The 21,900-nt window shown below is 42.1% G+C and overlaps 1 protein-coding gene across 2 annotated transcripts in view; it reads right to left on the bottom strand.

Annotated features, from left to right (window-relative positions):
• The window catches only part of PPP2R3A (protein phosphatase 2 regulatory subunit B''alpha), a 142,454-nt gene that overhangs the window by 49,667 nt on the left and 70,887 nt on the right, over positions 1 to 21,900 (bottom strand). The window contains exon 1 of one of the 2 annotated variants that reach the window (XM_082249513.1): positions 13,336 to 13,772. The exons of the other annotated variant lie outside the window; for it this stretch is intronic. Within the exon in view, the coding sequence (XP_082105639.1) occupies positions 13,336 to 13,467 (132 nt within the window). The 5' untranslated portion in view covers positions 13,468 to 13,772. Of the gene's footprint in view, positions 1 to 13,335; positions 13,773 to 21,900 lie in introns of those variants that run through there. 2 annotated transcript variants of the gene reach the window in all.

Genomic DNA, 21,900 nt, shown 5'->3' with positions numbered 1-21,900 from the left:
TAACAGGAATAATAGTCATCCATAGAGCTAGCCATACAAGATTAAGAGAAGTGTAAATACAGTCAGTTCAGGTAATCTTTCCTTGTAGCGCAGGTCCATCATGATTCTTCTGTTTATTAGCCCTTCTGTGCACCCTACTTCTATAATACACTTTTTTGGACTCCTGGCTAGAGCTGCACGATTCTGGATAAAATGAGAATCACAATTTTTTTGCTTGGAATAAAGATCACGATTCTCGGTGTAAAATCATCTTTTACATTATATATAAAAAAAAAATTGTGCTACTTTTACTGTTTAGTTTTTTTAAGATTTATTAAAGTGTATTTTTTCCCATAACTGCATTTGAAAGACTTCTGAGCAAATACAGTGTGACATAAAAGATTGCAACAATCGCCATTTTATTCTCTAGGGTCTCTGCTAAAAAAAAAAATAATATAATCTTTGGGGGGTTCTAAGTAATTTTCTAGCAGAAAATACTGATTTAAACTTGTAAGCAACAAGTGTCAGAAAAAGGTTTAGTCTTTAAGAGGTTAAACTGCCCTCCTTTACAGACAGAAGTTCATTCCTTTGATCTTAAAGAATGGAATGATACATTGTAAAACATTGTGTTTATAGTTATCTAGCAGCCTTAATGTGGTAGTATACTCCGCTTTTAAATTTTTACCTATAACAAGGCTTACCTGTAGGTAAAATTAATATCTCCTATACCTGCACGGTTTAGGAGATATTCACCCTGCATGCAGCCGCTGACCCCAGCGGCACATGAGCTCTGAAGGTCCAGAGTACCTTGCTGGGCCTTCAGAGCTCCTTGCCGGAAAGTGATGAGCACGGGAGTGACGTCATCGAGGCTCCGGCCACTCACAGCTCCGGAGTCACTGAACCCGGAAGAGACGCAGAGGGAACATGATAGCTCCCTCAGCGGTGTCCGGGCGACAGTGTGGGGGCTTTGCTCTAAGGTAAGTATTTCATAATGTGCTAGTATGCGATGCATACTGTTTTTTAAACAGGGGATACAACCACTTTAAAAATGTTGATAAACATTTGCCAGAGGCTCATTTTTTTTTTTTTTTCGACAGCTGTGAGTGAGCAGAGAAGAGCTCTGTAAGAGTTGAGGACATTCCATTTTAAGATTTTGAGGTGTGGGGGGTGTGAATCGAGATCTTGATTTTTTAACGATTAATCATACAGCTCTACTCTTGGTCAAAGTTGAACTGCATGTTGTTGGTAAGATTTTAGTAACAGTTTGCAGAGGGGCAAGATTATGTATCTCTCTCTCTCAAGCCTATGTCTTCTTTTTTCGCTTGCCTACTGGGGCAATTTTTTTGAATTTTTCACATATATAAAATCAGTATTTTTTTTTTTTTTTTTGCTAAAAAATTATGTAGAACCTTTAAACATTATATATTCTCTGAGCGCAAAAGCAGTGGAGAAATAAAATGGTAGCTGCTGCAAATTTTTTCTGTTTTAAATTGTGCACACTTGAAAAATGGCGACAAACTACAATACCTAAAATTGTCCACAGACAACGCTTTCTAGGTTATCAGTTTAGAGTTAAACTTGAGCGCTGGCCCTAGAATTATTGCTCTCACTTTGATGTTCTCAGTGATATCTCACATATGGGTAACAACAACCATTTACATATGCATGCTAGACCTGCGTGCGCATTTGCGCATAGACATTGGGGGGAGAATTTTTGTTTTATTATTATTTAAAACAATGTTCACAATTTAATGTTTTTTTTCCACTTAGCTTTTACCAATAACAGGTACTCAGACATTAGGGGTCTACTGTACCGGTGCACATACTGCTTGATTCGTATCTCAACTCTTGGCTTAATTCTGTGTAACACTATGTTGACTGCCAAAATATAAACTATGATCTATGCTTAATTCAATATTATAAAATTGATATTAAGGGAGGGTTCAATGAAGGCGAACATTTCAGAACTACTACTTCCCACGCCTTCCAAACTATTCTAATTAACTGGGGAGAGGGCTCTGTAACGCCCTCTAGAGTTTTCACAAAAGAGACCTGGTGTAATTAAAGCTCTGGAGCTCTCCGCTTTCCATCAACATAACACACATATGCAGAGTCATTCTGAAATCCAGTGACTGATACACTGGACTGGACTTTTACTACACTGAACTGGACCAACGAGAAACAATGCGTTACTAGACCTACTGATTAAGAATAATACAGACATGATCACGGATATAGAAATATGGGGCAACTTAGGAAACTTAGGAAACCGTGAACACAGGTCAATTAGTTTCAGTATAAATTACAGAAATAGGAAACACAAGGGTAATACAAAGACACTGAATTTCACAAGAGCCAACTTCTCTAAACTGCGCTCTTTGCTAGAAGATATTAAGGCCCCTTTCACACATACGGTTGACGGATGAAAAACAGACATCAATGCATTCCTTTGAAAAAACAGATGTAAATGAATCATTCACTCACATCATCATCATGATCATTCATTTACATCCGTTTTCATCCCCTTCCGTCAACATTTGTTTTTTTGAACGGATGAAAGCTCTATTTTTCAATCGGACGAAAAACGGATTGAAATGGATGACAATGGATGAAAAACGGATGACAACGGATAAAAAACTGATGCCAAAGGATAAAAACAGATGCGAAACTGATGTTGACTGAAAGTGCCAGTTCACATTGGTGTGATGTGGGAACCCTGCGAATCCACTACGGGTTCCCGCATCGCACCTGACACGCAGGTCAATTTACACTGCCTTATGTGAACTGCTGGGAGTGTAAGTACAAAATTAATGATACCCCCAGATTAGTTCACATATCGCAGTGCGAACTGTCCATTCGGATAGGAATCGCATATGTTGAACACCCATGCAATCCGATTCTGGTGTGGATAAAAAAAAAAGCGGGTCCTGCATGACTTTGGTCCGAATGCAATGCAAATTCAGCCATACAATCTAGCAGTGCAGTGCGAATCACATGCGATGTCTGACATCGCTATAGTGTGAACTGGCACAGATGACAAAAAAACGTGACTGAACTGATGAAATGAATGGTCAGTATGTGTGAAAGGGGCCTAAATGGGATAGAATCCTAGGAACATAGAACACTGAGGAAAATGGGAGTGCTTTAAGAACATACTAACTAAGGGTACTGGCCAGTGCATTCCAACAGGGAATAAGTTTAAAGGGCTAAAATAAATCCTGGGTGGCTAAACTCCAACGTAAAAATGCATATAAAAACGAAAAAAAATACAAGGCTGAGGGTCACTGGCAGCATTCCAACACTACAAAGAATGCAATAAGAAATGTAAGAGCGCAATCAAGGTGGCTAAGATAGAACACGAAAGGCATATAGCGTAAGAGAGTAAATAAAAAAACGAAGAAATTCTTTAGGTGTGTAAATAGTAAGATAGTAAGGCCAGAACATATTGGCCCCATAAAGGATGATGAAGGGAACTTGGCTATAAAGGAGAGAGAGAAGGCAAAGGTTCTGAATTCTTCTCCTCATCTCCTCCTTCTTTACAAAGAAAACAGGTGGATACAGTAACCTAGACTGTAATGTTAACACGTCACAGGAAGCACCCACATGGTTAACAGAAGACAGACTCAGAACTAGACTTGAAAAACTTAACATAAATAGGTCACCGGGACCAGATAGGTTAAACCCAAGGGTCCTTAAGGAACTCAGCCAGGTAAAAACCAGACCATTGCTTCTAATTTTTATGGACAGTCTACTGACGGGAATGGTACCAGCTCATTTGAGAAAAGTCAACGTGGCACTAATATTTAAAAAAAAGGGAAGAGATATATCCCTGGAAACTACAGGCCGGTTAACTGAACTTCAATAATCTGCAAGCTATTGGAGGGGGATGATAAGGGACTATATACAAGATTTTAGTAAAAAAAAAAACGATATAATTAGTAGTAATTAGCATGGATTCATGAAGAATTGTTCTTGCCAGACCAATCTATTAACCTTCTATGAAGGAGTGAGCTGCCATCTAGATACAGGAAGGCCTGTGGATGTGGTGTATCTGGACTTTGCAAAGGAATTTGATACAGTTCCCCACAAACCTTTACGGTACAAACTAAGGTACGTAGGTATGGACCATAGGGTGAGTACCTGGATTGAAAACTGGCTTCAGGGGTCCAAAGGGTGGTGATAAATGGAAATGGAACTGGACTGGTGTGGAAAGTGGGGTCCCCCAAGGATCTGTCCTGGGACCAATCCTGTTAAATATAATAATAAACGATCTAGAGGATGGGATGAATAGCTCAATCTCTGTATTTGCAGACGACACTAACCTAAGCAGGGCAATAACTTCTTGTAAGGTTTCCACAGCCTGTGTAGAAGATCTGAACAAAATAATGTGTGGGCATCTACACGGCAAATGAGGTTTAATGTTGGAAAATGTAAGGTAATGCATTTGGGTGCCAGGAATAAGAACGCAAGTTACTCACTAGGGGGAGAACCTTTGGGGGGAATCCAAGATGGAAAAGGACCTGGGGGTCCTAGTAGACGACAAGCTCAGCAATGGCATGCAATGTCAAGCTCCTGCAAGCAAAGCCAACAGAATAGTGGTATGTAAAAAAAGGGGATTCACGCCAGGGATAAAATGATGATTCTCCCACTCTAAAATACTCTGGTCCGGCCGCATCTCGAGTATGTCATCCAGTTCTGAGCACCGGTCCTCAGGAAGGATGTGCTGGAACTGGAGAGTCCAGAGAAGGGCAATAAAGCTAATAAAGAGAAAGGAGGACTTCAGCTATGAGGAAAGACTACAAGCATTGAACTTATTCTCCCTGGAGAAAAGACGCTTGAGAGGGGATATGATTTCAATGTACAAATACCATACTGGCAACCCTAGCATAGGGAACAAACTTTTCAGTAAAAGAGAATAAAAAAAAAAAACGCGGCCATTCACTTAAATTAGAAGAGAAGCAGTTTAACCTAAAACTGCGTAAAGGGTTCTTTTCCGTCAGAGCGGTAGGGATGTGGATCTTCTTCCACAAGCAGTGGTGTCAGTGAGGAGCATCGATAGTTTAAAAAAACTATTTGATGGGTACCTTAACAACTACAACATACAGGAGTATACAATGTACTATTGACAGCAAACACACACACACACACATCATAGGTTGAACTGGATGAACTGGTGTCTTTTTTCAACTTCACTAACTATGTAACTGGACATGGCTTGGAAAAAAATGGTACTGGAGTAGAATGGCTGCAAATCCAGAACAAGCCCAGGCCTGAGCCATAAACTGGCATGAGGTTGCACTGATAGCTATGTACTTTCAAGAAAGCCTGAAACCGTCCACTGGTCACTATTTTTAGAATCTATGGCATATGTGTGTGCACATTCTTCTCCAAGATGGCATGCTAGACTCTCCACCAGCTGTTTACAGATCCCTGTGTACACAAATACACGCTTATGGCCAGGCTGAATAACTACATGTGCTTGTAGTCATTTGAAAACTTATTTCAAAGACATGATGAATCTAAACAAATTGGAAATGCAATTTTAGGCAATATATTGTGTTAGACCCAAATTCAGATTAAATAAACTGCTGCAGAAGCACAGAGCAGACCTATGCCTTATTGAAATATGGACCATAGGATCACACTGCTTGCAGAAAAGGTACACTCGGACCATGTAACTGCAAAGGGGAGCAGTACTAAAGTACCAGTATTTGTATGTAAGGTTAAAGTTAAGTGCACTTTCAGACAAAGGCTCCTTGATCTAAAATACACTACCCTTCCCCGTACTAGATACCACCTTTTGTGCCACTACTGCGGGCTGTCAATATGTTTAAAGTCATCAGTAAAATCTTTCTGCTGGCTGTATCTGCACAGTAGATCCCCATGGACTTTTATGATGACATATCCCTAGGCAGGAGACTCGCATAAATTCTATGGCAGCCCATACACAAGTCTTTTTTTAAATTTTGTTCAACCATCGATGTGTGGATAGGGGAATACTTCCCAATGTGCTATTGTATTCTGACAGTGGGGAGACTCCCCCGCCGTAAAAATACACTGATCAGAATTTTTTCCCCCAGATGTACAGAAGTTGATTAATGGATCTACTTGTGTACAACCAGCCTGACCATATATTGATCAAAATTTGGCTGGTCCCTTCTGAACTGGCTTAATTTCAATCCATGTATGGCTGGCTTTAGGGGATCTGCTAAACAGGTATGGCTAGCGCAAAGGAGACTTATCCAGAGGCTGTTAACATTGAGGAAGGCTGTAGATTTGGGATTGAGGCAAGTATGTGCATGGGGTGGAGCATCTTTAGTTTTGGATAATATTGGAATAGGTTAAAGTATAACTGAGGGTTGCATACATGGTCATTATATCTCTGATATTAAACAAGCTCATAGGGAGTACAACTCCACATTACAAGAACTGCAGGATGGGGAAAGGGCCCTGTGAGCTGGCCCATGCCTCTGGCCCCTCGGAAGTCACCTATGCAGCTCTGTTGGAGGCCCACTGCCTCTTGGCCCTACATCTGGCTGAACTAACTCATACCTCTTGGACTAGGAGGGCTGAAACCCTGTTTGAAAAAGTGGATAAAAATGGCAAGCTGCTGGCTGCGTTGGTGGCAGACCAGTGGGTCCAGATGAGTGTGCCCAGTATCAATAACACTCAGGGCTTTTTCTTGGAGCACAAGATTCTATCTGAATCTCTACTGGAAGCCCAGGTTATCCTGTTGCCTAAATCGGGCAAGGATCCTTTGGAGTGTTAATCCTACAGTTCCATTGTCCCTTTGAATCAGGTTGTCACGGGTCATCACCACCTTGGTGGACATAGACCAAACAGGCTTTATACCCCAGAAATCCACGTACATGGAGATTATTTGCGCATTTACAAATTGACCATGCTAATTCCGGTGCGTGGGTGGTGGTGTTGCTCGATATAGCGAAAGCCTTCAACTCAGTTGACTGGAAATACATGCTCAAGGTCCTGTTACATGGGGTTCGGAAGCGTTTTTCTGACATGGATATCTCTACTTTACAGCAGCCATTCGGATAGGCACAGCAGTTTCTCCACAGTTTTCGGTGGGGAGGGGAACACGACAAGGGTGTCCACTTTCACCCTCTTTATTTGCAATGGCAATAGAACCAATGGCCATAGCCCTGCAGTTGTCACCGGCGGTGAGAGCCCTAGAGGTCGGGGGTATTAAGGAATGCATTGCTCTTTATGCTGACAACCTTTTGCTTTTCTTACAGGATCCAGGGCGGTCCCTTGAGGCCGTCTTTGAGATTTTAAAAAAACCTTTGAGGGGTTTTCTGGCTTGCGAGTGAACTGGGAGAAATCCAACATTATGCCCATTGATGCTGGGGCTCAGGCCCAGGCAACGAGGATGGTGCCCATATCTTGGGTCTCAGAATTCAGGTATCTTGGTCACCGTATCTCACCCAGAGTGGGGGACTATATGTCACTGAACCTGCTCTTGTTGCTCGCCAGAGTCAGGACACAACTCGAAGGGTGGCAACACCTACCCCTTTCTTTAATAGGTGGAGTAAACCTTATAAAAATGAAAATTCTATCGGTATTTTTGTATCTTCTGCGCAATTCTCCAATTTGGGTTCCTTGTTCGTATTTCAAGCATGTGAATAGTCTGTTTAGCAACTTCTTATGGCCATGGTCTCATCATAGGATAGGGCTTAGGGCTCTTAAAGAGCCACTTGGGCAGAGAGAACTGGCTTTGCTGGACCTCTTCAAATATTTTTTAACAGGCCAAATGGTGGTCGTGAGGCGCTGGCTATTACAAGATGACAGCGATGCAGCGAATGTGCTTGAGGCTGGTCTCCTGGGATCATACGAGAGTCTGTTCTACCTGGCCTACCAGGGCCCTCAGGTGGCATCACCCTTAAGGGGGTAGATGTGCGCTTCTATAAGTGTATGGGATAAGGTACAGACACTCATGCTGTCTGGGGTTCAGGCCCATTACCCAGATACCCCATTATGACACAATCCTAAATTACGCCATTTTGGAGCCATACAGGACCCTGTAGTGTGGGCACGAGTGGGTATTAATTAACTAAAGGACATTCTGGAGGCAGGGGAGGGGAAACTTCTTACATTCAAACAACTTAAATCTCAATATCACCTGCCTAATTGGTATTTATTCCATTTCCTGCAATTGCAGCATGCTTATCTAGTGCAACTTGGCTCCGAAACTCTAGAGGTTAGATCCTCTTCTATAGAGAACATGCTACGAGATGAGTTGCTGCGAAAACCACTGTCAGGGGTTTAGAAGGAATTATTTGGGGAAAGGCCAAAAGCACAGGTTAAATGTAGGGAGAGGTGGTTAGCGTCCTTGTCTGATCTTCAGGGGCAGGAGTGGGATCACATATGGTAACACCCGTTCCGAGTGCTGGTGTTGGCCAGGGATCAGTACATAAAATTTTAATTGCTTCACAAAACCTATTATACCCCTGCCAAAAAAAACTTATATGTATGGCACGGGTTCTGCGGAGTGTTGGCGCTGTACCACCTCTCCTGCGGACTTCGATCACATAGTTTGGTATTGTCCACAGGTACATGAGTTCTGGACAGGTGTTACTGGAACTCTTCAAGACCTGATATGCATTCCAGTACCTTTGACGATCTCAGTTTGCTTATTGGGCCTGGTAGAGGAGATTGCACCACTAAGGGTGCAGAGGACCCTTCTGTCTATCTCCCTCTTTTATGCTTGCAAGGCTATACTGCTATCTTGGAAGAAGCCGGAGGCCCCTTCCTTGTCATGTTGGAAAGGTATTATCAACAAGGCTAGGGGATGTCCTCAGAAGTTTGAGAAGGTTTGGCAGTGTTGGCTATCAGCCTCTGATACCCTGAATTAGACCAATTTTTAACAAATGTTGTAGCAAGATGAAGGTTCGAATTTTGGCAAAGTGAGAGATCAGTGTAACTATGCAATTAAAAAAAAACATACCTGGAATTCAGCTTTAAAAACCTAATTAAAGTTTTCAAAAAAAAATTACACAAAACAGGTTTAAAATATTTGACCTGTCATATCAGTCTAATGATGCTGCACATCTGGTACAACCACTTGTCCCAAACCAGCATACTGCTGCTATCTGTGTGAAGGCAGCAGTCTTTCTGCAGTGGCTCAACACCTTGCATTGAGTCAAGAGCTGGATCTCTCCAATCAACAAGGCTCATGCTCCCAGCTGTTGAATACGAAAGTGCCCCAGTGCTGTCCCACTGTGCTTTGCAAAGTGCAGCCAGCTCGTGGGTTTCATGCGGGTTAGCCGAGCTTTCCTATAGACTTCTACGATGTCCCATGGTTTTGGTGTGGTTTCAGAAGATGCACCAGTATGCAGCATACAGGAGTTTTGATGCACTTTCTGAAACCGCACCAAAACTGCAGGACCCCATAGAAGTCTATGGGAAAGCGCAGCTAACCCCCATTAAAACGGCAGCTTAACTGCAATTTAGGAAAAACGCAGCGGGGCAGTGTGAAGACACCCTAAGAGGATGAAATCACATTTTGTGTGGAGTTCAGCCTTAATAAATATGCAGCTATAGTTACATAATCCTTGAACTAATAGCCTAAAGTCTGTGTTGAGCACTGGGTGTGGGAATCCTAACCATTTATTCACTAATCTCCATTAATTTAATGAATAGCACTTAAGTGTTAAAACAGTTCACCCATGGTAATCAAAACAGAAGTTAATTGGCTGCTATAAATCTTTGGGCTTGAGCACAGAACCGTTTTCAAATGCTAATATTTTTTTCATGTGCAATTCAATTTTTGACTCAGACCTGTTCTGAACCACTATTTAATAAAGCAGCCTGAACTTTTTATACACTAATGTTCAGAGACTCCGTGCCAAGCATTCTCTATGATTCTGCAAGTTATTGTGTTACATTATCTATTTTAGCAGAGACTGACCATTGCGGCTTACCAGGCAAATACAGCTTTCACAGCTGCACAGAGACACAGCAAAATATATCCAGTACCTCTGCCCAGTGCCACATTCCACCTACAAATAGCAGTTCTATCAATGTTACTTTCCATCTACTACACCTATTTTTACCAGCAGCAAGCAATTTCAATTAGTTTGCCCAAAGACAAGGCTATCGCTGCCAATTTCCATAGTTTAAGTATAACTTTCCCCCACCCATCCAAGCCTAATATTTTAGATTTGCACCCAACCTTTGGAGTCTACATAAAAATTAAAAGATGGTGTTGTACTCTGCCAAAGAATCCTCTACAATGGAATCACATCATGGCCTAATAGAAAAAGGAGAAAGAAAATTGTATGAACATTTTTAGAAGCTGTGCAACATACTGCACACAAGTCTGTAATAGAGGTATACAAAAAGTGAATTTGCTCGCTATAGCAACTCAGATTAAAACTGTTCTTTTCTAGTTAACTAGCAAAAGTGTGGCTGTTTGTTGAACAGGCTGAACATAAAAGGGTGTATCACTGCAGAAAGAACAAAAGTACACATTGGTAAAGTGGTGGTGAGCATTAAGGCATGCGTCAGTGCATTGGCAGTGAGTGCAGAGGCAGGCAATGTTGCAGTGGTGGCTGAAGTGGGGGCATGGAGGTCAGGCATGATGGTGATAGTGGGGGTTGGTGTTGGATGTATTTGGGTTGTTGGGGAGGCTTTAAGCATTTCAGGCAAGGTGGTGAATAGGGAGGTGAAAGCAAAGTGGTTAAGGGGTGGGTGAGTGCTGGTGCAGTGGTGATAAGGGATGTGATTGCAGGTGCAGTCATGAGTGGTGCCTCAGCCTACACGGTGCCTGTGTAAGCCGCAGCAGAAGCAGGGAGGTAAGGATGTGGTGTGAGCTGACAAGGCCAGATATTTGGACAACATCCTATTTCAACACAGGCTCACCTGCTGCAGGGACCAGTCTGAATGGGTTTCCCCTTGAAAAAGGTATTTAAATGTTGATGCTACTACACATGCGTGATACAATGGTATTACCTTCCTGCAGCTGAACATGCACCAGATAATGGTACCTTTTTGGGTTATCCTAAAGACTCTACACTACCCCCAGAGTGGACCTGACATTTAAAGACAGTCCTGCAGCTCATCTCCTCTAACCTTCAGCAAGCCCCCAGTACAGTTAGTCTCCCATCACTAATGACTCATCTGTGGCTCCTGCATGTCTCATGACATACTGGAGAGCTGAAAGTAAGTTATAAGTAATGGAAGACGTCTGGTCATGGTAGCAGAGTGATGTCTGTCCAGGGAAAATTGGAGGTTAGCAGCGCTGACATTAAATGCTGGGTCTATGTCCTGTATTCTGCACATGTGCAGAAGACTTCTGCAAGGTTAGGAGAGAGATCAGTCTCCTGCTCTCATAGACATCTAACGTTTTAACTGCTTCAAAACAGACTTGCTAAAATCTCAAACCTAAAACATAGCCACTTGAATTTAATAGGCTTGAAGTTTATAAAAACATATGGAAAACACATATTGCTTGCCATTTTGGAAACCCTCATACTCCACACATTGCATGGCCAAGTAATGCACATCAAATATTAAGGCCCTTCACACTATGCCATTTCACTGTGGTGCAATACTGCATACAAGTGAACGTTTTGCATTAGGGCAACCATTTCATGAAGAATGGGCTGCCATTGCATTGCAATGGAAACAAAAAGTAGACCTGCACCCTTTTCTTTATTGCAACGCACAATAATACAAGGCACATGCATTGTGGTGTGCTGCAATATGAGTCCATGACCACCTACTGTACTTATTCATTGGGGTTCCATTTTAAATGAATGGCACCACAATGAACGACACTGAATGCATTGTTGTTGCAGTAAATCACATATAAATGCAATGTATAGGGTTTAAGGAGGCCTAAAGATGAACTATACCTACAAATAATTTAATCCTACTTCTCACAGTCATTAAACCCTCTTACACTTACCTTATATCCGGAAATGCAGTCAAGGAGTCTGTACCATTTCAGGTGGTGCTCAGTGTACCAAGCCTGCCTGCAGGCTTATAAGTAGACAGCTTTTGCATTTGGGCCTATAAAGAGCCCAGTACCCTTTCTACTCTGCACCTTGATATTGCATCTCCCTGTCACTCAGCACCCCTGACACTGCACCCCAACAACCCAGATGCTTCACCTTTCTGCCAGCTAGCAACTCTGCCACTGTAAATTTCCACCACTACTCCATTCATTTCTGGTCCACGTTGACATCTTTGCAGGGACGTGTAGACAGTAGGAGTGGCAGAGCACGGCATTTCTGCGCTCACTGCAAACTTCTTTCTGCTCTGGTGACAACACCTCCTCCCAAGTGCAGCCTGTAGAGGCCGGTCAGTCCTCCAACCTATGGGGGCATTGTGCACATTGTGTGCACTCCCGGGGGGAAGAGGGAGGAGTTGTGAACTTTTGGGCTAAAGAGCAGAGGAAAGCCAAATGCTGAACCAACCTTCTACCCAAATCATTGTTTCAATACTTTCAATGCAGCAGCCATTTTCTTAATTTATAACTTTTGAACCTTGTAGATTATTATTTTGAACAAGCAATTTTTATAGCAGGCAGAAATTTAAATTCAATTTAACTTCCTGTAATCTTCTTTTCAAAGAAGTGTATTATGTTTGATAAGTCTCTGGCAATTACTATTGTATACCAAAGAAGAAGTATATGATGTCAGGTAAAAGACCACTAGACCTCCTGACCTTTCTAGTAGTTAATGAATTCACAGTATGCTGCAGGAACACCCAGTAATTACATCATAAAGAGTAAACTGTCATAATAACTACCCCCTCCCTACAAACCGCTCTTCACAGCTCCGCCCCTGCTGTTTCTAGCTATAAAGCTTAACTCCACCCACCCCTGCAATTACATGTGCTTTCAGCAACTCCTTCTTTAAATGTCTATCTTATACCACAACTTCTAACTTTTCAGATTCAGTTTATTATTTGGTCCATTATAATCAAATTATTTTCAAGGAATTTGAATAAGGAAATGCATTCAATAATGACTTATTAAACCAGATTCCATCTAACAACCAATCAGAACAATGAATTGTGTTTGCCAAGGATTACTGCACTTTATGTACGGTCATATTAATTTAGGGATATTTTTAGTGCAACAACAGATGTTTTGGCTTAATAACATGCAGACAAGGAACGCGATTAAACACAAATATTCCCAACTCCTTTACTACAAATACCCATTGCAATTCTTCCTCCTGACTGTAGTTTTAATACCAAGGCAGTTCCTTAAATGTATTACAGGATATACCAGTAGAGTTGCATTATCAGCCCAAATAACACATTAAATGTAACAGTCACTGATGGTCGAAAACCCCTTCCTTAGCCCTGACCAAAAAAGAATTTGCAAACCTGAGCTTGTTGAAAAGACTTGATCCTCTTTTTAAATCGGGATGGGAGCACAAAGTCACATCCCCTTGCAAGAAAGGCCAACTCCCCCCTTAAATCGGGGTCCCTTCTCAGCGACGTGTCCTTAATCATCATCTTGGAAGACCAGCTCTCAAGACGGCAATTTGGAATTTGGGTTCTTTCAACAAGAAAGGGAAGGGTGTTCAGGAGCTATAGATTTTCTGCTTTGCTTAAACTCCTTGTAGCAAGGAGAGTCCCCGAGTCTCGCAATCTAAGGCTGGCGCTGGGCTCCAAGACGCCAGCATCATACAGCGATACAGAGCCCCACGCTTTTCTTGTCCTGACAAAACCAAATTCTTAGCTAGAACAAAACTGTCTTTTTCTGAGTTCTCCCAACACTGAGCAGCTGAGAAACATGACCTCGGAATAGTGCTGCTGTGTGACAGACAGCCAGTGCTGGCCCAGGATGGTGGGGGCAGTGGGGGAGTTGGAGTCCAGAGGAAGGATTCTGGGAAAGGAAGCACCCAGTGGCTGCCGGCTGTTGCTAAACTTAGACACTTCAGAGCAATGCACTTAATATAAAGAGTCTTCCCTGCTTGTGTTTACTTTATAATATACTCAATCATTTAAAAGGTCAGTCCTACAAAGCATCAATGACAAAAGGATATGGGGGTAAAGAGCCATACAAAGAAATTTTACTCTGTGACATTATTCAGAATGCATAGAAAGACCTCTGCATTCCGACATCAAGCTTTTCACATATGCAGAGTTAGGAATAGTGTTCTTCCAATATTGCGGAGTTCCAAAACACATTCACTTTTAAACCATATATTTTCAGTTTGGAAGTCATGTCTTGCATCTTAAGCATTTTAAGAAAAGTCAGCAATGAACTGCTAATACTTGGAAACACTTCTGTTGTGCCAAAGTCAATGTCTGCACAATTTAACTTTAAAGCAGAAGGTAACTCTAAATGAAAATCATTTAGTATTCTAAGGCACAGTGGGGTTGATTTACTAAAAATGGAATGTGCAAAATCTGGTGCAGCTCTGCATAGAAACCAATCAGCTTATAACTTCAGCTTCAGATCACATCTTTATCAGCATATACTGGAGGAAGGACATTACTGGGTAGTTAGAACAGTGCTGATGCTTTAGAGATGGAGCAATCCTGACTGTAAATCTGCCTGGTACCACCCTGATCAAAGGGATTTAACAAGCACTTTTAACCATTTATACGATGGTCCACTGGATCTGGTAAGTGGCTCATTTATATGGTGTCACTCGGTGGTGGATGCACGGGAATCTGGAGTGTGGGGACACCCATATGAGAAACGGATTATGGAACCAATTTTTTGGACTTTGTTACTTTAAACACTTTATTGGCATTTTAGTGGATTGGCCCTTATAGACTGATTTGATTTCATCACATGTAAAACATTTCATCACATGTAAAACATTTTGTCACTTTATGTTTCACTTTGTTGTTTTCGTGATTTATTATTGAATCACTTGTCTTTTCATTAAGAGTTGGTTCACACTAAGGCGACACGACTCTGCACTCTGCATGACTTCGGGGGCGACTTGTGCATTGCCATGCACCACGACTTCGGAGCGACTTGCAGGGACTTCACATAATGGAAGTCTATGCAAGTCGCTCCGAGGTCGCCCCGAAGTAGTACAGGACCCTTTTTCTAAGTCGGAGCTCCTATTAGAACGGGTCCTGTAGCGGTCAATGGACCGCGAGGGAGCGTGACTTGTCAGGCTGACAAGTCGCCTGACAAGTCACGGAAGTGTGGACCGGCTCTTAGGGTTACTTCTTGCATTTATATTTTTTGCTGTTAGTGTCATGATTGCTTAAGTGGCTGCTTTATCATTTGTTAAAGAGGAAGTAAACTCTTCCCGTTTTTTCCCCCCTGCAAAGTAAATGCATAATGTGCTAGTATGCATCGCATACTAGTACATTATGTGACACTTACCTGCAACGAAGACCGCATTGACCCTGCTGCCGGCCGCATCCATCTTCGCCCGTCTTCATTCCAGGTATGCAGACCCCAGCTGTATTATTGGCCAGAGCTACACGGTCACTCCCGCCCATGCGCCCGGGAGCCGCTGGTCACGACACAGGGCTCTGAAGAAATGGCACAGGTGGCAGTTTCTTCAGAGCGCATGCGCGGATGACGTCATCGGCTGCATGCAATGTAAATATCTCCTAAACTGTGCAAGTTTAGGAGATATTTACAGTACTTATAGGTAAGCCTCATTATAGGCTATAGGTAAAAGTCATCAAAGTGGGTTTACAACCAATTTAAGTATATTTACTCCAGCGCAAGTTTTCATTAGAGGTGCACCGATCCGGCTTTTCTAGTCCCGATACCGATGCCTGGTTTTGCGTATCTGTCGATACCGATCCTGAACTATTGTTTTGTTATAACAACTGTGCATTCAAAATCTAAAATATTATGTAATCAAAGTCAAACTTCAAATTACAAAAAATAAAATGTAGCCACAAGAAAAAAAAGTTTATTGCTTGAACTTATAATAGTAATCAAACAGTAAACCTGTAAAAAATATAAAGTGAAAATTCTTGCAAATAGGAATTTAAAATGCAACATACAACTGAACATAGCAGCACCGGATCGGTCCGTAGATCTGTTAATTTTACCGATCCCAGATCCAGCTATTTTGCCAGTATCGAGGCCGATACCCGATCCCAATATCGGATCGGTGCATCCCTAGTTTTCATATATTTTTTACAGCTTGTTCAATTAAGCTTAAATAAACTGGAAGCTGATTGGCTTCTATGCAGAGCTGCACCTGATTTTACACTCCAGTTTTAGTACCCATTTCAAATGTTTATGTTTTTTGGAAATTACTTGTTTTTACATTGTTGCATCTTAGTACTGCTGATCTGTAGCTTGTTTGTAGCCATTTTTTATCTACATACATGCACTGCACTTCTCAGTACTGGTTTCCTCATGGTGACAATGGTGGACTATACCTGCATAAAGTGTTTTGAAAACAAGCACTTGCAGTCTCCATCAGCGGTGAGACAAGGTGGCAATGCAGGTGCACAAGTAAGTGAGGGGGGATAGAGCATTGTCATCCTATTCCAGAAATTATTTGACCAATGAGATTTATGGTGGGAATATTGGGTATTATTTTATGAAAGCTGCACATTTCAAAATCCTGAAAATTACTTTTGAAATAACATTAATTTTACCTATTGCAGCAGACGCAGGAATTTAGCATACAGGAGAGACAGTTGCACAAATTATAAGTATTAAAATACCTGAATCTGTCCTAATATGAGCGTCCTGTAAGCAATAAAACTGCACCCTCATTGGATTAACACAAGTGCCTCTTGTGCGGGGAAGGAAATCAATGAATTCACAAAGAGACCAATGTGTGTAGGCAGTATGGGAAGTATAAAAGAGTAGAAAGGATAATAAATGAAAAAAAAAAAAAAAAAGGGCAGTATAGAGAAAATTTAGCATACTGACCATTGAATACAGTGCTCTGTTTGTTATGCCATAACCCTGTTTTTTTTTTTTTTTTTTACAAAAACCAGCCACAGTTCTCCAATATTAAAATAAAAAATTTTAAGCAGTGCAGAAACTCACCTTCCCTGGCCAACTCCCTGCCCCCAACCCCGTCGTTCCTCAGGCTAGAAAAGTAAAGTGGCGCCAAAAATTCTGCACGTTGCACAAGGTTTAAGAATGTGTAATACACACCTAGTAGTGCGTACTGTGTAGTGCTGAGGTGTGTGCGTCTCACAGGGCACAGAAAAAAATCAGCACAAGTACTGTGCTAGTACTTACATTTACCCCACTATAAGTTACCAACTACAGTATAGCTCACCTGTGCACATCTCTTTGCTCACCTCTGTACCCCCTGTCTACGGATTACCTTTGCACCCCCCAACTACAGCTCACCTCCTCTGCACCCCTGGCCACAGTTCACTTTAGCACCCCCCAAACCACAATTCACCTTTGTAACTCTTGTCAACAACTTGCCTATGCACCCCCCAACAAGCTTACACCCCCATTCCAAACACAGCTCATCTCTGCCCCTCTTCCACATTTCACTTCTGCATTCCCATCTACAGCTCACCTCAACCCTCTCAGCTCTTCAACCCCCTATATTTCATCTCTACACAAGTTGCTAACCCAACCTCTCTCACCTCTACACAACACCCCCAACCTCCCCATAGTGGTTTCTCAGCACAACCACTCCCCGCTTTCCCTCCAAAGCTCTCAAATCTATAACCCCCCCCCCCCATCACCACCATACCCTCCACAGCTTTCAGCTTTGCACAAATGCCCCCCTTCCCAGCCCCCAATTCTGAAACCCCCCACACCCCTATTCTAGATCTAACCTCTTTTTAGAAATCCCCTCAACTTTCCAGTTCTCACCCATGTACAACATGCCTCCTTCCTACACAGCTCTCATTTTGCACAACCGCCCCCTTTTTCTTTCACGGTTTCCACCTTTTCACTAATTCCTCCAGCCCCCAGCTGCCACCTCTGCACTACACCTACAACCTCCCCACAGCTGCCTTTCTGTACAACCCCCCCACCCCCTTCCTTCCACAATTCTCTCATCTCTTCACAAAAACTTCACAGTGTTTTTTTTTTCCAACACAGTGCAGTCTCTGCCTATCAAAACTGTAGGATAGTTTCAGAGCACTTTGCTCAGCTCCCTGCTACATGTCTGACAGGTGGGGACAGAAACCTCCTTCCAAAGCACCACAGGAATTTTGAAAAAATGCAGGCCTCCCACTTATGCCCCTGCCCTGGGTGCCCAGCAATAGCATACTGGAGCCAGTAGAGTGTGTTTAGCATAATGTTGGAGAGGGCAAGGCTGTAGGAGGTGGTATAACAGAGTTCTGCTAGGTTTTGGCTGAAAAATTGGGTTTTGGTCATTTTTCCAAATTCTCAGAATCTTTTGATATTATGTAATGTAGATAATGATTAATTTAAAGTTTTTGCAATTTTATGTTGAGGAATATTCTGAAATTGTTCAACAGTTTTTAGATACAGCTTTTCACAGATTGGTGAAGCTCTGCCCATCTGTACTTCTGAGACACTTACTCTCTAAGATCCTCTTCTTATACCCAATCATGTTACTGACCTGTTGCTCTGTCCCAATTTGTATAAAACATGCTGCTGCCATTAACTTCAAAATTACCTTCTTTTTTTTCCCTTAAAATGGTAGATTTTGTCATTTTAAACATTTGATATGTTTTCTGTTTGATTGTGAATAGAAATATGGATTTATGAGATTTGCAAATCATTGTTTTCTGGTTTTATTTAGATTTTACACAACATTCCAACTTTTGGAATTGGAGTTGTATTTTCATCATGTGTTCCATTTGAGTTCATCGGGTTTTTGAAAGGGTAAAATCAGCTTTATTGTATGCCCCTAAACCTCAGGCCCCCAGGCAACACTGCAATAAAAACAGGCATGGTTCTGTAATGGACATCACTGCATGGGCTCAGGAATACTTCCAAAAATCACTGTCTGTGAACACAGTTCGCTGTGCCATCCAAAAATGCAAGGTAAAGCTCTATCATGCAAAGAAGAAGCCATATCTGAACATGATCCAGAAAAGTCCCCATCCTCTCTGGGCTAAAGCTTATTTAAAAATCATTGGTGCTGCATCCTCAGGACAGAAGAGCAGAGGGACCTTTGGCTTGTTCTCAGCGCTCCGCTCAAAAGCCTGCATCTGATGGTATGGAGGTGCATGGGCAGCTTGCACATCTGGAAAGGCACCATCAATGCTGAAGGATCTAACCAAGTTTTAGAGCAGCATATGCTCCCGTCCAGGCAACATCTCTTTCGGGGAAGGGCTTGCATATTTCAGCAGGACAATGCTAAACCGCATACTGCATCTAAGACAACAGAACTGCTTCCTAGTAGAAGAAAATAGGTGCTTAAATGAGATATATGGCGAAAGCTCTTTTTGCCATCTTTCTCCTGTGGGTCACAGGAGTGCACTTAGTTCTGTACTCCCGTGATCCAGTTTCAGCTGACAACAGGCTAAAGCCTGCTGTCAGCTGACGTCGCAGAATCCGTTCAGGCTCTGTGGGGATCCCAACAATGTCAGGATTCACCCAGATGCTTGTGACAGCAGTGGCAGAGAACACAGCAGCAGAAGCCCTTGTCCCCATCAACATAGGGACAAGGTGCTTTGGGGGAGGGGGGTGCAGAGCTCCTACCGCCCCAAAGCACCCCCCCCATGTTGAGGGAATATGGCCTGGTATGATTCCAGGAGGAGGAGTTGCTCGAATAAGGGTCTGGTATGGATTTTGGGGGGGACCCACACTGTTTTTCTTTTTTTTTGGTATGGGGGTTTTGTCTCAAGATTCTCAGAGCACAAGTGGCATGCCACAAGTAAGATCAGTTAAGATGATGATCCCCACTTCCATTCTAATCAATGGGCTGAAATCCTGCTCACGTGGGACCAAAGTAGCGCAGGAAGCATTTTCAAAGTCAGACTGACACAAGTCTGACCAGTGAAGAAGGCTCACATAGGGAACCATTGATTTTGACATGTCATGCGACTTGTGCACTGAAAATCGTAGCACATGTCAGACCAGTGTGAACCAGCCCTAAAAGTTGAACTTCCACATCCCCTAATAAGCCTACCTACTGGTCACTGATGCTGTATTCCACTTTAAAAGATCTCAGGAGGTGGAAACTAGGAGGCCAAGCTTGTCTTTTACAGACAGTAACAATTTTCATATAACTCATTAGTTTAGCAGCTTCTTGACCAATAGCAAAGAACTGTAGAAGCTCAAAAATAATTAAGAAATACTAATGTGCTGCTTTGTAAAATATCAAAAAATGTAATAATGTGTGCAAAGTAATTGTGCAAAAAACGCAGATCTGCTGCAACTACTTATATGGTAGACTCCAACTATTATAAAGATTATATATAAAGTAGAAAATGGTGCGCTGTTAGAAACCACAAACACAGGCCCATACCTGTCAGGAAACTTTTGAAAAACCTACATAAAACACCATAAAAGTGTCGTACATTTACTTTTCCGTGAAACAACATTTAGTGCTATCATACACATAAAAACAATCATAATAAGGGTCCAAGAACTCCTTTGTAATAGTGAAAATAAAAGTGAAAAACGGAAATAAAGCACTTTTTGGTACAAATAATAGCAAAGTCCATTTCATAGACATGTCAAAAGATGCAACGTGTAAAAGATAAATAGTCTATTCGTAAAGAGAAAGCTGCGTGTCAAAAAGCCATCACTAGACACCTCTGTGTGCAATGCCTGCTCACCTTCGTTTTTTAACCCATTACAGGTTATACTTTGCCTTTTTGTATGTTAACGATCAGCTGTAGCTCCAATGCAGTTTTACTCCTCTCATAGGCCCTGCTGGAGAATGGATAATGTACACTACTTGCCAAATAGCATGTAAAAAAACATCCTTGGGATGGTAAATCGCCTCCTCACCACAATACTTCCGTGTCCTGGAGACACCAGAAGTGACGTCACTGGCACCGCCGAGGCGCTGCATCATTTGCCACGTGACTTTTTCAAGATCTTTGCAGCTGTCTCTTTACAGATGGACTATTTATCTTTTACACATTGCATCATTTGACGTGTTTGTGAAGTGGACTTTACTATTACTATTTGTATCAAGGAGTGCTTTTTTTCATTTTGCACTTTTATTTTCACTATTACAAAGGAGTTCTTGGACGTTTATTAGGGTGTTGTTTATGTGTATGAAAGCACTAAAATGTTATTTCATGACAAAGTATATATATATGATACTTTTATGGTGTTTTGATAAGTTTTTCAAAAGTTATGTGATGGGTAAGGGCCTGTGTTTGGAGTTTTGAACAGTGCATGATTTTCTACTTTATATAAAACTATAGAAGCTACGTGGATGAGAGATAGAACATTCTTTAACATTAGGGAACAAATCCAGCTGAATAGCCAACTACTACTAGGTATACCAAGACCTGGATAAATGAGAACCTTCTTAGACACAACTGACTAGCTTTCGGTATCCATGTATTTTTGACATGTGGTTCCCACTTAAAGTGGTTGTAAAGACTGAAGGTCTTTTAGAGTGCAGCTCCCCCTAATGCTTACCAAAGCCCGATCTCAATCCAGCAATGTGCCAGGGCTCTCCCGGGTCTCTCCCTAGTGTTTGGCTGAGATGCAGCAGCAGGAGCCATTGGCTCCCCCTGCTGTCATTCAGAGCAAACAAATCGGGATCGGGGGGGGGGGCAGGGCTAAGCCATGCTCTTTGTGTCTTTTGGATGCAGAAAGCCATCTCGGGAGCGAGCATGTATGAGTGCCCCCAATAGCAAGCAGCTTGCTATGGGGGGGGGGGGGGGGAGAGACTCTGCAAGGGGGAGAAAAGGATTGGGGCTGCTCTGTGTAAATCACTGCACAGAGCAGGTAAGTATAACATGTTTTGTTTTTTGTTTTTTAATAAAACGTTTCCTTTACATTCCCTTCCCCTCCTCCTTTTTTCCACCTCCCTATAGTCACTGAAGGTAGTTAAAATCTATAGTCATGTGTTGCATAAAAAAATT

The sequence above is a fragment of the Pelophylax lessonae genome (assembly GCF_965119305.1).
Source record: "Pelophylax lessonae genome assembly, chromosome: 3".
Lineage (NCBI taxonomy): Eukaryota > Metazoa > Chordata > Amphibia > Anura > Ranidae > Pelophylax > Pelophylax lessonae.
This window is presented reverse-complemented; position numbering and strand designations above follow the sequence as displayed.